At 39.9% G+C, this 18,571-nt stretch overlaps 1 protein-coding gene across 2 annotated transcripts in view; it reads right to left on the reverse strand.

Moving 5' to 3' along the window:
* The window catches only part of GPM6A (glycoprotein M6A), a 187,812-nt gene that overhangs the window by 20,455 nt on the left and 148,786 nt on the right, over nt 1-18,571 (reverse strand). For both annotated transcript variants that reach the window (XM_036300194.1, XM_036300193.1), the window contains exons 2-3: nt 11,516-11,708; nt 1,236-1,392 (exon numbers count right to left, since the gene is read on the reverse strand). In XM_036300194.1, the coding sequence (XP_036156087.1) occupies nt 1,236-1,392; nt 11,516-11,708 (350 nt within the window). The remainder of the gene's footprint in view (nt 1-1,235; nt 1,393-11,515; nt 11,709-18,571) is intronic.

Raw genomic sequence — 18,571 nt, forward strand, 5'->3', positions numbered from 1 at the left:
AAAAAAAGAAATCATTCCAGCGACAACCACAAATAGTCATGACACAGGCAAATATATCAGGGTCTTATGGCCATTGACATGAGCAGCATAAAAGAACTTGTTATAAGCTGGGGGGTAAGTTTGTGCTTAACAGGCTTTTTTTTTTAAAAAAAACTTTTTGTGTAAGATTGAGATAAATTATATCATTCCTTATTAGAGACATCTTACTTAATATAAAATATAATATTTTATATTAAAATATTATATTTTATATTTTATGCAGGATTAAATTCATGTTATTATATGACATTGGACAAGAAGAAAACATGTTAGTCAAGGATGGCAGCTCTGATGTGTCATTATAGGGAAATTGTGCTGCATAAAGATGCAAAAGTACACACGCTTGCATCACCCTTCGCTTTCGCTCTCTTGTGCTTTCATAGAGGTACGTGCACTGGCTGTGTCAGCTCTAGGGTACCACACATTGATTTACCACCAACCATCTTACCAAGAGGATTTAAAACTGAAATTAGTATGACAGTATAATTCTTATCTTTATCACTATTAAACAGATATTAGATGATACAATTCCCCCCAAGTTTAAGGTACAATACACAGACATGTATTTAGGGAGAAGAGACCCAACCAAGTATTGTCTATAAATTGCAATGGATTTTTCTGTTATTGGAATTTCTAAATATTATATTGAAATCCCAAAGCCATTTGGAAAAAAATCATAAATCAATTGACAGTTTTGCTTCCTCTAAAACAAAACCAGTTGTGTTGTGTGTGATTTGAGAATTTGAAACTGAATTTTCACATGGAATAATCTTAACTTAGAACATAATATACTAAGAGTTAAGATAGTGATCAAAAGAGGGAATATTACTATGTTTAAAAAAAATAGTTGAGCCCGGCTAGTGGCTAGCGTGGCTCGGTAGTTGAGCATCAACCTGTGAACCAGGAGGTCATGATTTGATTCCGGTCAGGGCACAGGCCCCGGTTGTGCTCCATCCCCAGTGTGGGGCGTGCAGGAGGCAGCCGATCCATGATTCTCATCATTGATGTTTCTCTCTCTCTCCCTCTCCTTTCCTCTCTGAAATCAATAAAAATATATTTTAAAAAATCTTCTTAAAATACATATATAAATTTAAAAAATAAAAATAAAAAATACTTGAATTCCCAGCAGAGGAGGACCAGCACCCGCGTGCAGCCGGAATGGACACGCGCAGCACTGAAGGGGACAGACAACCTACCCAGGCACTGACGCAGCGACCGCAGGTGGTGATCTTGAAGTCCCCGTAGAGGTCCTTGATGGCGCCCGTGGTGAAGAAGCCCTCCACCATTAGCAGGATGCCGTACACGAAGAAGGCCGCCGCGATGCCGTAGATCACGTACTTGAAGATGTCGATCCTGGGGGAGACAGGGACTGTGTCAACACCTCTGCATGGCTCACCTGCAGCCAGCCCCCCATCCCTCACCCCCCCCCCCCCCAGCTCACGCCTCCTTTGGGATGAAAGCTACAGGGTGTTTATGTTTACCACGGAAGCTGGATGGAGAAGCGTTTTGGCTCCATAGGTCCCGTGTTTGTGTACCGTATACATTCTGTTCTGCCAGTCCAGGACCTGTGCACAGGGCTGGTCATGTCTAAGTTTCTTCCCCTTCCCTTCCCCTGCCCTTCCCCGGCTCACACCAGGCTGATCTGGGAGAAGCAGTGGGTCCCATTTCCAAAGGAGTTTGCTTAACTCCGGTTGATAAGCATATGAGGTCTCCAATTATGACAAAACGTCAAATTGAAAGACTTACGTATCTATCACCGAGTTTTAAAAACTTACATTAAAAGAGGAAGAAAGCTTTATGGCTAATGACACATTCCTTTTTGAGAAAGTTACCACCTCATATGTTTTTTATTGTTAAAAGTCAGTTGTGGTTGTATTTTGTCACCCTTACTGTACACCATCCCTAGCATTGTCTGCTGCTGATAATATCATAATAAAAGTATAGCTTCAGAGAGAAGTTGTGATTTTGATGAGGAAGCCTTTTAGGCAGAATCACTAACAGATATTACATGGGATTAGGCAGGAGCCAAGTTAGAACATAATTCCACGGAGGAATGTGTAGGTATTCCTTCTTTTCTCACAACTGAGTGTCCAGGTACTTCAGAGAGAGACGCATGCATTGCCTGTAAATTGCAGATGGATTTCTCTGTTATTCAGAATATTGTCTGGGAACCCCAAAGCCCTTTCGAAGAAAAAATCACAGAGTAGTCATTTTGCTGCCTCTGAAGCAAACTAGCTGTGTGGCCCGGTAAGTGGAGAGGCACGCCTGTTCGGGAGCGCTCTCCTGCAGCCGGGAGAGCCGCGTAAGGGAGGGGCTCTTTATTTCACACTGTCCTGCGTCATATGAGCTCTCTCCGCATTAGTTACACTGAGTGGGGCAGGGAGGTGGCAGCAATGATGAGAAAGCCTGAGAGATGAGGGAATAGAAGTCTAGCTCATGCTCATGGAGATTTTCGAACTCTGGATGCTATGGCAATATTTTTAAAAATCTATTGTTGAAAGTATTACAGATGTCCTCCACTGACCCTTCCCATCTGTCCCCTCCTTCTCCTCAGCCTTTGCAATATTTTTGAAAGAACAGCATAAGTGAATTTGTGGCATATAAAAGAGCAAGAAGAGCCGCTAACATTCAATGTACCAGAGAGATTGTTTAGTGACTGCTTTCCACTGTCTGAAAAATCTAAATATTGTCACAATTGTGTTTTTCAAGGGCAATGAGGCAGATGATGTGAATTGCATCAGCCCCTCATGCATGTCAGAGAATCTGAGGATTTCAACTTACAGATCTAATGGGACATCACACACACTCTGGAGAGCCTGGCGGAATGGGCTTTCCCATAAAATGTCCAGGTTAAAATGACATTTAATAATAGATTTTTGTTTTTATTTGGAAATAATTTAAAATCTATTTAAAAAGTTGCAGAAAATGAATATCATGAAGAAAAATTTTACATCCTTTATTTTATAACATTTTATCTTCATTGTTTTCTTCCCCCCCTCTCTCTCTCTGAAAAATTATATCTGAACATAGAGAAATACCCCACAGTACAGTTAACTATTTCAGGAAATATATTATTGATATAACCATACACACACAACCTAACACATACACACAACCTCAAGACACACAACTTCAATACATACAACCTCATACAACCACACACAAAACCTCACACAACCACATTCACAATCACATACGCAACCCCACACATACTACTCCACACCCACAACCTCACACACAATCTTTTACTGATTGTTTTTATTCCAACCTATAAGTCATGTTGGTAAAGCTGTAATATTTTCTAATACTTTCTTGATAAACAGGAATAGATGAATGTTTTCATATATATACATATATATACACATAAATATCATAACCCTAAGCCCAGAATAGTACTCAATGAGGTGTCCCCAGTAAAGTCAGGAACAAGGAAGTGAAGGACAGTCTCTGCTTCCATGTAAAGCTGTTCTGGGTGTATTTGCCAATTCAGTTGAGTCTGGGAAAGTAATCCCCGACATGAGAATTGAAAGAGAAGAACAAAACTACCTCTATTTACAAATGGTATATGGTGCACCTGGAAAGCTTTAGAGAAGTAATGATAAAACTAATTCAAATAATGAAAGAATCCAGCAGTGTAGTATGATATAAAATTTTCATGCAAGAATCAATAGCATTTGTATAGACCAATAATACCCAGTTGGAAGATATGCTGGTAGAGGAAAATGGGAATTTCCTCTGGAAGTGGGATTGCTGGGTCGCATGACAGCTCTATGTTGAATACTTTGAGGAACCTCCATGCTGCTTTCCACACCAGCTGAGACAGTGCACATTCCCAGCAACAGAGCACAAATGTTCCAAGTCCTCCACGTAGTTGCCAACACTTGTTATTTTTTTGGGTGGGGTCTTGTTTTCTGATTTTTCTAGAATGACTATCCTAACTGCTGTGAGGTGGTATCTCACTGTGGCTTTGATTTACATTTCCTTGATGATGAATGATGTTGAGCAATTTTTCATGTACCTGATTGCCACTTGTCTGTCTTCTTTGGAGAAATGTCTACTTAAGACCTTTGCCCATTTGTAAGTCGGGTAATTTGTTTGTTTGTTTTGCTATTGAGTGACAGGAGTTCCTTATATGTTTTGAATATTAACCTCTTATTGGATATGTGGTTTGCAAATATTTTCTCCCACTCTGCAGGTTGCCTTTCACTCTGCTGTGGTCTTTGCTGCACAGAAACTTCCAAGTTTGATGTAGTCCCACTTGTCTATTCTTGCTTTTGCCACATATCCAAGAAATCATCACTAATACCGATATTACGAAGTCCTTCCCCTCTGTTTTCTTCTAGGAATTTTACAGTTCCAGGTCTTACATTTCATTCTCTAAACCATTCTGAGTTGATTTTTATGAATGGTGTAAGATGAGGGGCCAATTCATTCTTTAGCAAGTGAATGTCCATTTTCCTAAAATTCCTTTGCCAAAGACACCACCTTTGCTGCATGGTGTGGTTTTGACACCTCGTTGAAAACCATTTCACTGTGCATGAGGGGGCTGACTGCTGGGCTCTCAGGCCTGGAACTTCATCGCCAGCCTTGTCTGAACACCTTCACAGGGGCAGCATGTACCCTTTAGAAAACTCTGACCCTTGGAAAGTTCTTTATACCAAGCCAAACAACAATTTCCCTATAAATTGGAACTCATTGGCCCAAACCTCTCTGACCCACAAAGAACAAAGCAAGTGTCCTTTCTACCTGATAACCTTAATATTATTTTAATATAAAATCATCATATTCTTATTTGTAAATATTTTTTCTAAAGTCGTTGTATTCCTGGCTGTTATCAAAGTAGATAGATATTAGATCTTTGAATTCTAAATTCAGCTTGAAACCTACTCAGCTATTTACCTGAAATATATACTTTAGTTAAAATCTAAGTTCATAGATTCATTATATGAATAGGGTGGCTCAACTGTGGTCCAGAGAACAACAGACTTTAGGAAGCATGATGGTGGCCATTCAAGATCTGATACAGCTTTGGGGAAGACATCACCATCATGACATTCATGGTCACCACCATGGATGTAAGATGAGGGGCCAATTTCATTCTTTAGCAAGTGAATATCCATTTTCAGCCATGGTCACCACCATTATGATAACCATGCTCACCACCATTATGATATCCATGCTCACTACCATTATGATATCCATGATCACCACCATTATGATAACCATGATCACCACCATTATGATATCCATGGTCACTACCATTATGATAACCATGCTCACCACCATTATGATAGCCATGGTCACCACGATTAGGATAGCCATGGTCATCGCCATTATGATATCCATGGTCATCACCATTATGACAGCCATGGTCACCACGATTAGGATAGCCATGGTCATCGCCATTATGATATCCATGGTCATCACCATTATGACAGCCATGGTCACCACCATTATGACAGCCATGTCACCACCATTATGACAGCCATGGTCACCACCATTATGAGAGCCATGGTCATCACCATTATGACAGCCATGTCACCACCATTATGATAGCCATGGTCACCACCATTATGACAGCCATGGTCACCGCCATTATGACAGCCATGGTCACCACCATTATGATAACCATGGTCACCACCATTATGACAGCCATGGTCACCACCATTATGACAGCCATGGTCACCACCATTATGACAGCCATGGTCATCGCTATTATGACAGCCATGGTCACTACCATTATATAGCCATGGTCACCACCATTATGACAGCCATGGTCACCACCATTATGACAGCCATGGTCACCACCATTATGACAGCCATGGTCACTACCATTATGATAACCATGGTCATCGCCATTATGACAGCCATGGTCACTACCATTATGATAACCATGGTCACCGCCATTATGATAGCCATGGTCACTGCCATTATAATATCCATGGTCACCACCATTATGACAGCCAGGTCACTACCATTATAACCATGGTCACCACCATTATGACAGCCATGGTCACTACCATTATGATAACCATGGTCATCGCCATTATGATAGCCATGGTCTCTACCATTATGATAACCATGGTCACTATCATTATGATAGCCATGGTCACCACCATTATAATATCCATGGCCACCACCATTATGACACCCATGGTCACCGCCATTATAATATCCATGGTCACCGCCATTATGATAGCCACGGTCACCACCATTATCACCAACATGTTAATCAAATGTTAGTGCTTATGACGTGTAAACCATGTTACAATCATTGTAAAATGCCAACCTTAGGAATAGGCAGCATTACTGAGTCCCTTTTACTGGTGAGCGGCTGGGCAGACAGGTTAAGTAACTTGTCCGAGGTGAGGCATGTAGAAAGAGCAGAGGCCACAGGAAACAAACCCAGGGAGTTTGGCCCCAGAATCAGCACACACTCTTGTCTCTGTCTCAGTTCCTCATGGCTTATGTGCTGGTTTGGTGGTGGTGGTTGTTTTATATTGTGGGGCTAGGGGTTAGACACTCATTTCAGAACTACCTGTCTGGCTGAAATATTGCCCAAGGAGATTCTCACTGCTTATTTTATCAGAAGTTAGGGATTCAGTATGGTTTTCTAACTGAAGTTCTAGCTACAACTGAAATTATTTTTGACTCTCCACAACTAATCAATAATCTCACATCAATACTAATATGTCTGATCCTCAAACTTCTTATAAATGGAAGACTTCAGCCATCTGGTGTCATTATCAACCCCCTGGGTCAGAACAGATGGTTTGCGCATTGCAGTGCTTTCCGCGAGCCTATGAAACCTGGTTTTATCGTGCCATGAATTCCTGCTCTCCTTTTCACTCCCATCCATTAACTTACTGATAACAGTTCCCCATTTCATTAACACCCAAGGAATAAACATGAACAAAAAGCAGACAAAGATTTATACATTCATTACATTAGTTGAGAGCAAAACCAGTGTATCTATTTTATGAGCTTACTGCTTGCTTTTGCTTTAGGCAAACAGGAATTAATTTTTCTGTGTGCATTAAATATCAAAGAATTCATTATTTAGTAAGCTCAGTTTTTAATGCATTGACCTCAAGTCACAGTCATAACATTTTGAAAATGAAATATAGTCACCCTGGAAATCAATAGTACCAGTTCCCCCAGCCCTCACTATAATCTGTCAAAACCCTGATACAATCCCCATCTAATACATTTTAGGGGGGAGGGATGTGTACTTATGAATAAGGCTGTCCCTTGTTCAGTCCTCAGGAAAGTTATTCAAGAAGCCAAGTCACTGAGCCAAGTTAGTGTTTTGAATTATTTGATATCTAGTTTTCTAGCCAGTTTCCATATTTCATTGTCCTATATGTGGATCTGTTTTGCAAAAGTAAAATATCTAACGTTCTTGCTCACTCAGTCAAGAGACACCCAGGGAGCACAATGATAGCACCTTGCCAAGGGGCTTGCTGATGACAAATCAGAAAACAGGCCTCCCCACGTAGTTGGATGTGGCATAGCTTTGAGCTGTACCCAGTGCTGAGAGGCCTGCCCGGCCAAGTGGGACAACAGAAGTTGTACTTGGAGTGTGGGAATATTCCCCAAAGGGAACAGTGGGTGAAATTACATACTCATTGTCACAACCATTTAGAGCCAGCACATGACCATGGACTTGCCACACTAACCCGACAGATTAAGGGAGGAAAAGCCTCTGGGAAAACAAGTAAATGAGGAGGAGCAGAGTCAGCCTTAAATATATATCAACGGGCCACAAATCTTTGAAAAATTCACTCTTTCCCTCTCTAGGAGGTCTCCACACCTCAAGTATCATTTGACAAAATCATTGATGGGTGATGTCAGCTGAAGAATAGGAGCTACATTTTAGATTTCAGATCACCATCCATTGGCGAAGGCTAATGGTGTTTAGAATTTTATGTCTAAAATAGAGATTGCATGAGAAGGGAGGTCATTTGCAATTCATTCATGAGAAGATTTGGATGCTAGAAAGATGGCTAGTGAAATGGAAGAGTCATATTTCAGTGTGCCAGTCCTTCATGGTTGCCGTAGACTCGGAGACATTGACCACCTTGAGATGTGTGTGTGTGTGTGTGTGTGTGTGTGTGTGTGTGTGTGTGTGTGTCAGAGGAGGTGGAAGACAGGGGTCTGGGACAATTGGCTTTATCTCTGGGTTTACACATCCAGTAAACAGGCTTCTTTTCTTTTACAAGCATATGGTGTAGAAGTGCTCAATTTGACTGAATCAAGCTTAAGAACAATGGAGAAAAGAAATCGACTCTGTAAATCACTAAACTTGGCCAACAAGTCTTTTCTCCACAATCATTCTCTTGCTCATTCTTTCCAAACCTGCCTTCGCTTATTTCCAAGTGTGTTTTGCTTGCAATCAGCTTTCACTTACCTTCGCTTTACACTCCCTATTTCACTTCTGTGTCTTATCTGTTCTGATGGCTGATATCCCTGTAAGGCAGCCCCACCTGGGGTAATCTCTACCTTGTCTGAACCTTTATGAAGTCTTTGAATGTACCCATTGGTACTAATTGTACCGAGTAGTTCATAGTTTGTATCTTCCCTCTGTGTTTTCATGACCTGTTTGTTGACAGAATCTCAATTCATTTGGTAGCATCACAGGGTCTGGTATAGGAATTTTGGTTATTTGAAGTATGAAAGGAGAGGTCATTTGAGCCCTTGCTTTTATTCCTATCAAAATGGTATTCTTCCCATTCCAACCATGCATTATGGGTTTTGCATTTCACTTCCAATCTCAGAGACCAGCTTTTGGTAAGAGTGCTAAGTTGAGCATGGTCTCTGATTTCTCTCCTGAACACATGTGACTCCCTCGGAGCTTTAGCAGAGCTCTGTGGTATATTAACTTTTACTGTATAAATTTCAAATAAATATCTTGACAGTTGGTTTCTGATAAATGTATACAACCATCTCATGACATTTATTAGGCTTGTATTTCTTTAAATTATCTATCCCAAAACTAAAGTTAGCAATTTGGATGTAATCTAAATACAGAGAATCTGAAGATTTTAAGGACATCTGTGGTAGCTTAAAATAATGCACAGTGAAAATATATTTTGTCCAGTGTAGGCTGAAATAAAATGAAAAAGAAAATGTCAGTTTTATCACATTAAAATATATCCATGAAATCATTTTCTTAAGGTTCTTTAAAACTAACTTGCAACAATCTAAATCATTTCAATAGTTTAATTATATTTCAAATGATGCAGATCATTTATAAACTCTCAAGGATCAATTCATGCTATATAGCCAATATAATGGAAATTAATAAATTGTCTACTGTGGGCTTAAAGAAATAAATTTAATGGATAATGCTAATATTTCAGAACTATCATTTCTATTTTTCAGTGACAAAGAGAAACTCCAAATTAATACTTCAGAGTTAGAGAATATGTTTTTTTTTTCCTATTTTATATGTCTGCTAAATTCTACTTTTAAAAAAATCTTTACTGTTGAAAGTATTACATATGTCTTCCCTCCCCCCCCCCATACACCTCTCCCAGCCTAACCCTGCCCCTCATCCCAGGCCTTCAACCCCCTATACAATTGCTAAGATTTTGAAACAGCCTAAGTGCCCATCAGCAAATGAGTGGATTAAAAAACTGTGGTATCTACACAATGGAATACTAAACAGCTGTAAAAAAGAAAGAACTCATACAATTTGCAACAGCATGGATGGACCTGGAGAGCATTATGCTGAGTGAAATAAGCCAGTCAGAGAAAGATAAGTATCACATGATCTCACTCATATGTGGAATCCAATGAACAACATAAACTGATTTAGAAAAATAGATCCAGAGACATAGAAGCATCAAACAGACCACCAAACCTCAGAGGGAAAGCAGGGGTGAATGGGTGGGTAGGAAGAGATCAACCAATGAACTTGTATGCATATATGCATAACCAATGGACACGGGAACATGTTTTTAAATAAATCTAGTTTTTAAGTAAGTGGCTAATCAACTCCCTCCTCCTCTTAATCACTGTGTGTGTGTGTGTGTGTGTGTGTGTGTGTAAGGGGTAGTTGGAGGTGGTCTCCAACTTTTAAGTACCAGTATATTTTAGATAAACACAAATATTTCACCGTCCCTTTCCCTCAAACATTTGCTACCACTCAGGATACCTGCCCTCCACCCACCAGTAGGGAATTCTTGCCCTGTGACTTGATAGTGATGTGCATCTCCTTTTCTCTTTTCATGGAAATAAGCAACTTTAATAAATAAAGTAACAAGTATAACTTATGAGCAATACTTTTCTCAAGACAATCTATGTGCCTGTAGCTGATGGGTTATTAAAAAATTAGCAACATGTTATATTTTCTGAAATTGGAGTTGGAGAAAAGTTATCTTCTAGTTAGAAAGTTGTCCAGCTTGCCTGAGTGTTGTCTTACACTAGGGTCTGAGGTGATAATTATACCTGGCCAGTAGGAACTTCCCTGGCAAATAAGAATGCGATTCATCCCTTTTTGATCGAGTTATATAAGTCAAAAGCAAAGTCACCCTACTAGCCATATAACCACCAAGATTTGTAACTCTAAAAGCATCTCATTCCAGAAACATTATACACATTAAGAAGGTCTTAATTTACTTAGAATGGCAAAATAAAGCAATGTGAACAGCATAGTCTCAAGAAGCCTGAACTAAATGCAAGAAGCCATGTGAGCAAGAAATCATCAAATAAATGATCTGAACTGGGAATTTACTGGAACATAAGTTCTTCTGTAGTTCAGTTCTTAACGTTTGCTCCTTATAATGTTAGGCAGTAAGGGACTGAAGCTTGAACAGAAAACTCTTTTCTACCTCCAGACTATGCTTGCATTCTCTTTTTAAACAACATAAAATCCCCGTAATTTAGTGACCCCAGGAGTTTACACGCTATGGCAACATGTACATTTGAAGAGTGGTGCCTGCAGAAAGGGGCTCATTGTTTCTTATGACTTGTCCTTTTGCAGGAGTCAATAAGGACCTTTCACCATGTTTACTTAGTAGTCACCTCAATCCTGTGATACAGGAAAAGAGAGATGAGAGAACACCCATGGTTGAATCCCCAGCGAGTTTGGGTGATTTTCCTAGAGTCAACAGCAGAGTCTCCATTTGCACCAGGCCCTGTGCTCCATCTTATATTCTATCCTATTAGCAAAGTCTCTGCTCAGATGACAAGAGTAACAGAAGCTTGAGCAATCCAAGAAATGGTAACCAAATTTCAGATAAAGCATTACAGTCAAGGAACACACAAATTAAGTCCAGATTAAGTTGGCTCTGATTTGCTTGGCAGCTGTGCTCATACTCAGGGTCAATGTCCTTTTGACTTGTGTACATAACCTAAGAGAATTCTGTTCTTCTATATAACATTGCCTCACTTAACTCTAGAGGCCATGCATTTCACACACAGCAATGTGCACATACACTCTGAAAACGAGAAGTCACACACAGCGACCTACATGGTAAAGACGTCCAGTGTGTCTCCGGCAGTTCTCGCCATCTCGAAGTAGGTTTGCAGGATGGTGACAGTCCCAGAAAGCGCCTCATGACCGCAGCCACAGAACAGGGCCACGCCAGCGTACAGCAGGATGGTGGCGATCAGAGAGGCGTAGGGAATGCCTCCCAGGCATTTAATACAGCACTCGAAACACCCTGCACAAGGAAACAGGAAAAAAGGTATAAATTAATATTTTTTGTTCATCTAATTTATTTATTTTTTTCCAATTTCAGCATTATGGGAAAGTATATTTGCATTTGTAGATGACATCAGGTCAACCCTGTCAATCAAGTCTTAGGTTGCCCTGAAGGGTATAAATATCAAGTTCCTTAATTATGAACCTTCCTCCAGAAAAGAGAATGATGGCGTCTGCTGATGGCTTCCTCCTCTAACCCAAACGAACAGAAGCCCTTCCTTGCCACCACGTCCTCTAACAATGAATCTACACAGATATGCATGCATATCATTCAATCTTGACTCATTGCTCTCAAGTTTCACATACTGAAGCTTTTATTTCAATGAAATTCATTCTTCTGAACTCCCTGTAGATGTATTTTTTAAACATTGAATCAAAATCTGCTATTTGGGAACCCAACTGAATGAACTTTAGCCAGCAATTTTTAAAAGTGAAAGAGCAGACTGGACAATGCCAGTGTCCTGCACGTGGTAAGGCAAATTATTTTAGAATCTTTTCAGTTCAGATATTGATGCATGTTGCTTTTCTAGTGACTCATAATGCAAACCTATTTCTGGCTGTGCTGCATGGTAAACAAAATGAGAAAGATATTGGCACAGTGGGAAAGAGAGAGCAGGGCAGGTTAGCATCATGGTCCACCACTGTGTCTGTTTTTGGCAAGTTTATTCTTTCAGTTTCACCATTTGCAAAAAGGTGACAGTAAGATTGCCCTCAAATGATTCTTGTGAGCATTAAATGAATTAATAGTGCATGATAGAGGAGCTATTCAGTAAATATCTACCATTCTTAGATGTAACTTTAACATTAATATTAACGATTATTGTGTTGTAATATGGCTTTCAATTTTTTTTTTGACCACAGTGATCACTTTTGAAGTTTTGTCACTTTAGCCTTGATTTTCAAAATATGCCTTTAAACATTTAGTTTGAGAAATCAAAAAACCACTGTTGTTAATATTCAAATTAAGCATAAGAATTTTGTAAGTGACTTATAGATATCTTCTTCTAAAATTTGACTAGAATGCCTAAACGTCTATGTTTTGCAATAAGAAATACTGATGAGCTGCTATGTGCCAGCCACTGGTGAGAGGTCACACTTAGGTAAGAGGGTTGACATGATACAAGGAAGATGGGTTGTCTCACCTTGGGCCACCTCTGCCCCCCACTCCTTCCCCTGACACATCCTACTCCAAAGGTTTCCTCCTACTTCCTTCCTTTTGGAAATCCTTGATTAATTTTTTTTTTCATAATATTGAAGCCCCTCAAAACTCTCCACATAACTGCCTTTTTCTTTCTTCAGAAACAAATGGGACTGGAAAATGCTTTGTTATTTATTGTATGTGAGTCCTAGGAAGATCTGTGTGCATTTTATCTGGAGCACCTATATGTTTGTAGCAACATATGATACATGCAACGACTGCAAAGTTCCAGAGAGCAGTAACTTCATATTCAGAGGGTTATTTAAATACTGATCATTCAACTGGCTTTCTTAAGAGAATTACAGCTCAGCTCCTCTGCTCCACAGGAGATTAAAAAGAAAGGAAGCCGACACACACACACACACACACACACACCCTAAGTGGGGAAGTAGGAAAGGTCAGAACAGCTTGACTCTTCATATGATAGGAGGAGATATCTCCAGCAGATGGAGGAGGCCAGTGTGTGTAGTATCTGAATGCCACTGAACACAGTTGTGGGTAGAGATGAACAGAGTAGCGGAAAAATCTTTGAGCTATTCTCAGTCTCGCCATGGTGTAAAATTGACATCTTACGGATCATTTAAAAATTAAAAATTAAAACAAATAAAATTAGTGCCAACTCAAGAAAGAGTTACTCCTAATTTTGGCAAGTGCCTCAAACAGCCCCATGATCTCAAAAATCATTCCTTTGTGATTTCTCTCCCCGATTTTTCTCGAAGAATCTGATACAGGTTTGTGAGATTGCTGCTATAGGCATGGAGGTGTCAAGACTAGAATAACAAGTTCAACACAACCCTTCAGAATGGAATTTCAAATATAAAGAAAAGGGTCCAAACATCAAATTCCTAGATAGGAATTACCTTTGCTGGGTCCTAGACCTAAAGCATATAACAATAAAGGTAAAATCAGGAGGAGATGGGCTTAAGAGCAAATGACGTGGTAAATTCAGAGATGGTCACCAAAACTGCCACAGAGGACTTCGGGTTCATTCCATTACTAGTTCAGAGTCAGTTTCTACTCATTTCACATTTCCCTGACTGCTGTTTAGATGGACCAATACTAGCCTCCATGCCAGCAAGTTATCCCTAGTTACCTAGACTATATATTCCTAGTGTGTGTGTGTGTGTGTGTGTGTGTGTGTGTGTGTGTATGTGTGCGCACGTGCACACACGTGCACGCGCGTGCTATTAGTGTCACAGTCATTAACTATGGCTTTGAGTAGCGACTTTTAAATTTAGAAAAACATGAGATAAATTGCAATACTGAGTAACCCTAAATTGACAACCCTGAGTTAACAGGCATTTCCAAATGAGTTTAAGATCTCCAAATTAAATGGAAATCTTTCTTCTACTCCCTGTTTAAATGCTGCCATTTAAATTGCTCAGAATTATATTACCCCTATTGACAAATACACATTCCTCTAAACCTCCATTCCTCCCAGGTTAGGCTGGAACCTTCCAGTTTAAGTCCTGATCCTCTGCAAAACTGTCGCCCAAAGTAAGAAACTTTGAGTGCCTCATCTTGCACAGTTGGCACTTGTGAGGGGCTGGGTCCTAATTACCCTGCGCTTCTGCAGGGCCGGAGTTGCCTGTTGGATTGAAACGAAGACTCTCAGAGCTCCCATCTGGGAAGCAGTGCATCATCTCAGCATTTTCTCCAGCTGCCAGAAGCCCACGTAGTTGCTGGCAGGGGAGGGAGTTTCTTCCCACCCACAGTGAGAAACAGCCTTGGCAGAGCAGCAGCGTTGCCACAGCAACCAGGCTCCAGGGCCCAGGATATGCTCCCAACCCTCCCAACCCTCCTTCTTGGAGGCTGTGGATTCCGCTGCCACCCATCACCACGTTTTCACTGCACCTCAGGTGAGAAACCAGTCTGTTACATCAATACCACTGAAAGCGTCCTGAGTGGAGTGTGGGCACTGGAAGGAAACACCTTTCTTCAGAAATTATAAAGACAATAGAGAGTCCTTTGCACCAGAATCATTTTCAGGACCAGATATAATGAGAATAGGGCCCATGGATTCTTGAACAGAGCTGATGGTTCAAATGTTGAACACAGAATTTACATGGGACTAGAACTACCTGTAATACACATTCCTCAGACCCAGTTCCTAGTTGCATTTTCTCAAATGAATTAACACTAAATTAAAGGGCTGTAGGAGACCTTCAGCACAGTCTGAAATATTTGCCCAGTGCTTTGTGGGGTTATAGGTTGACTTATCCCAACACAAAAATTTCAAAGGAAATAAAAACTCTTGAGCTAGCCTATTTTTTTTAAAAAAAAGATGAGCTATATGGTTAATTTACTTCCACTTAAACATTGTGAAATAAGCACAAGCCATTGCATTTGCTCACCCACAGGTGCTCCAGAATAAATAATGGGAAAGGAATCTAACACAACAGAATGGGCATGGTAGACAGACAGGTGAGAAGACAGACCAACACAGTGGTGGACCACTGAAAGGAGGTTGACAAAGGAGATTGACAAAAGACTGACAGTTTGCCGAAACCAGTTTGGCTCAGTGGATAGAGCGTCGGCCTGCGGACTGAAAGGTCCCAGGTTCGATTCCAGTCAAGGGCATGTACCTGGGTTGCGGGCACATCCCCAGCAGGAGATGTGCAGGAGGCAGCTGATCGATGTTTCTGACTCTCTATCTCTCTCCCTTCCTCTCTGTAAAAAATCAATAAAATATATTAAAAAAAAAAGACTGCCAGTTTATTCATTGACAAATTTTCTGAGCATCATTGACCAATGAGTTGATTCTTCTCTCCCATCCTCCAGCATCACCTTGTCATTACCAAGCATTCAGAGAGGCTTGGGTCTGTCTATGGCACTGGTTCTCAACCTTCTGGCCCTTTAAATACAGTTCCTCATGTTGTGACCCAACCATAAAATTCTTTTCGTTGCTACTTCATAACTGTAAGGTTGCTACTGTTATGAATCATAATGTAAATATCTGATATGCAGGATGGTCTTAGGCGACCCCTGTGAAAGGGTCGTTCGACCGCCAAAGGGGTCGTGACCCACAGGTTGAGAACCACTGGTCTATGGGCTGTCTCTTCTGCTCCGTCGGTCTACGAGTCTGTCCCTGGGCCACACCACACTGCCCTATAGTAGTTCTTGGTTTGTCGTGGAGGAAATTATCCAACTTGTTCATCTTCATTTGGTGTGTCATGCTATTCATGGCCCTTTCACATTAACATATACATTTTAGGGACAGTTCACCTGATTCCACAATTTAACTCATTGGGATTCTGATTGGTATTTTCATCGTGATTTTTCATCTAGAAAATTTATAAAATTCTCTTTGGGACCTTCTGAATTATTTTCATTTTGTGAATTATTTTAAGAGTGTTATGCTGATAATCATACCATCTGTGAAAATTTTGAGCTTTATCTCTCTTTTCATTCTTTGTACCTTCTTATCTACCTTTCTATTGACTTTATTGGGTAAAATGCAGTGAGGAGAGTGGTAGTAATGATAAAAGGCACCTTTTCCTGTTCCTGATATATATATTTTTAAAAAGCACTTTTCATGTTTTATCATGAAGTGTAATGTCTGCTGTTGGTTTATTGGTTAAGGAAGGTAAGGTCATTTTAATTCTGAATTCCATAAAATGTTTTTATCCCCATCTGTTGAAATAATTTTATGTTTTTTGTTTTTTTCTCTGCCATTTCAATCATTATTTTCTAATTTAAACTAGACTTGAATTCTTGAGAAAAATCCAACTGAATCATACTGTATTTTTAATGCATTGCTGAATTTGTCATGCTAACATTTTGTTCAATACTTTTGCATTTACCAATTCATTCCAGAAATAGTTACTTAGCCCTCACCAGGTACTAAGATAAACAAAACCCCTACTTTCATCCTAGGGGAGGGAGGTGGATAATACACCAGAGGCAGAAGTGATACATGTGATATTGTGAAAAGTGCAGAGAAGAAAAGCAAATTAGGGAAGAAGGGTAGGGACTATTGGCCCAATGGCTTCAGTGTCCATGTTTTTCAGGGAAGGAATAACTGAGAGGACATTTTCAAAGAGACAGGAAGGAGGTAAAGAAGCCTTGCAGGAGGCTGTTATCTAAGAGGCTGTCTGGGAGAAGGAGTTTCAGAGGAAAAGTCAGTGCCAATGTCCTGAGGCCAGTATATGCCCAGAGAGTTTGAGGAAAATCTGAGAAGCCAGTGGTGGTAAAATAGATAGAACCAAGGGAACATAGGATGAGGTTATAGACATATGGGTATGACAGGGACATCTATGCTAATGAATGTGACTGACAGCTAATTTTTGTTTTCTTGTTTTGGATCAAGTTTACCCTAGTCTTGTAAAGCAAGTCCCTATTCCTCTGCCCTGGGTTGTCTGTGCAAGGGTTGGCTGCACAGCAATTATTTGGTAGAACCAGCCAGTAAAACATTTCCGGCCACTTGTGTACTTTATGGAAAGAAGTTTAACTACTGATCTGATTTGTTAATGGTTATAGAACTAATCAAATTTTCTATTTCTTCTTAAGGCTTTTGCTAAGTTCCATATTTGTAGGTATTCATAAATTTAAGTTCAGATTTAAAATTTTGATGAAATTGTAGGTAACTTTGTTTTATGGTATTTTGAATTTATTAATCATCTTCACATATTTTATTTCCCTAATGATTTCAATTCCTTCCTTCCTTCCTCCCTCCCTTCCTTTCATCCTTTTGTCCTTCCTTTCTTCATCCCTACCACCTCACCTCTCTCTCTCTTTCTCTTTCTCTCTCTCTCTCCTTAAAGTGCATTTGTCAGGACAGCCTATGTTTTATGTTCTATGTTGCCACAAAATAATGTTCAATGGCTTAAAACATCACATTTATTTTCCAATCAGGCTATGCTGTAACATGTCCACCAGGTTAGTCATGGGCTCTCTGCCCATTCAGAAGCAGAGACTGATAGAGGAGACATCATAACACCAGCATAAAAAATATCAGGAAGTTCTCACTTTAAAAAGGAATTACTCCGGGCTGCCAGGGACACACCAATGGCTAGTTTTCACAATATAGATCGAGGCCCACAATCACAGGGACTCGGCGAATGGCATTAATGGGGATCATGATAAGTAATGAAAATGGTTTTTCAATATGACTCTTCTTTTTGGTATGGTTATTTTATGTTTCATTATTTTCTATTTTAAACTAGTTCTTTAGTTTACTTTCTATGGGTTCATTTTGCTGTACATTTCATGATGTCTTGAGATGAATGCCGAGCTCTTTAATTTTCAGTCTTTCTTCATTTCTAATAAAAACATTTAAAGATATAAAGTTCCCTTCTGATTTTACTTCCACAAGTTCTCATATATAATCTTTTTATTATTGTTCACTTATAAAAACGTTTTCTAAAGCCTATCATGATTTCTTTTACATATATTGATTTCAGAGGAGAAGAGAGAGGGAGAGAGAGACAGAAACATCAATGATGAGAGAGAATTGCTGAGTGTCTGCCTTCTGCACACCCTACACTGGAGAGCGAATTCACAACCGAAACCATGACCTCCTGGTTCCTAGGTTGATGCTCAACCACTGAGCCATGCCCTCTGGGCTCATGACTTCTTTTTGACACACACTTTATTTATATATTTGTTTTCTTTGGTTATTTTTT

This window comes from Myotis myotis, unplaced genomic scaffold, assembly GCF_014108235.1.
Source record: "Myotis myotis isolate mMyoMyo1 unplaced genomic scaffold, mMyoMyo1.p scaffold_m19_p_3, whole genome shotgun sequence".
Classification (NCBI taxonomy): domain Eukaryota; kingdom Metazoa; phylum Chordata; class Mammalia; order Chiroptera; family Vespertilionidae; genus Myotis; species Myotis myotis.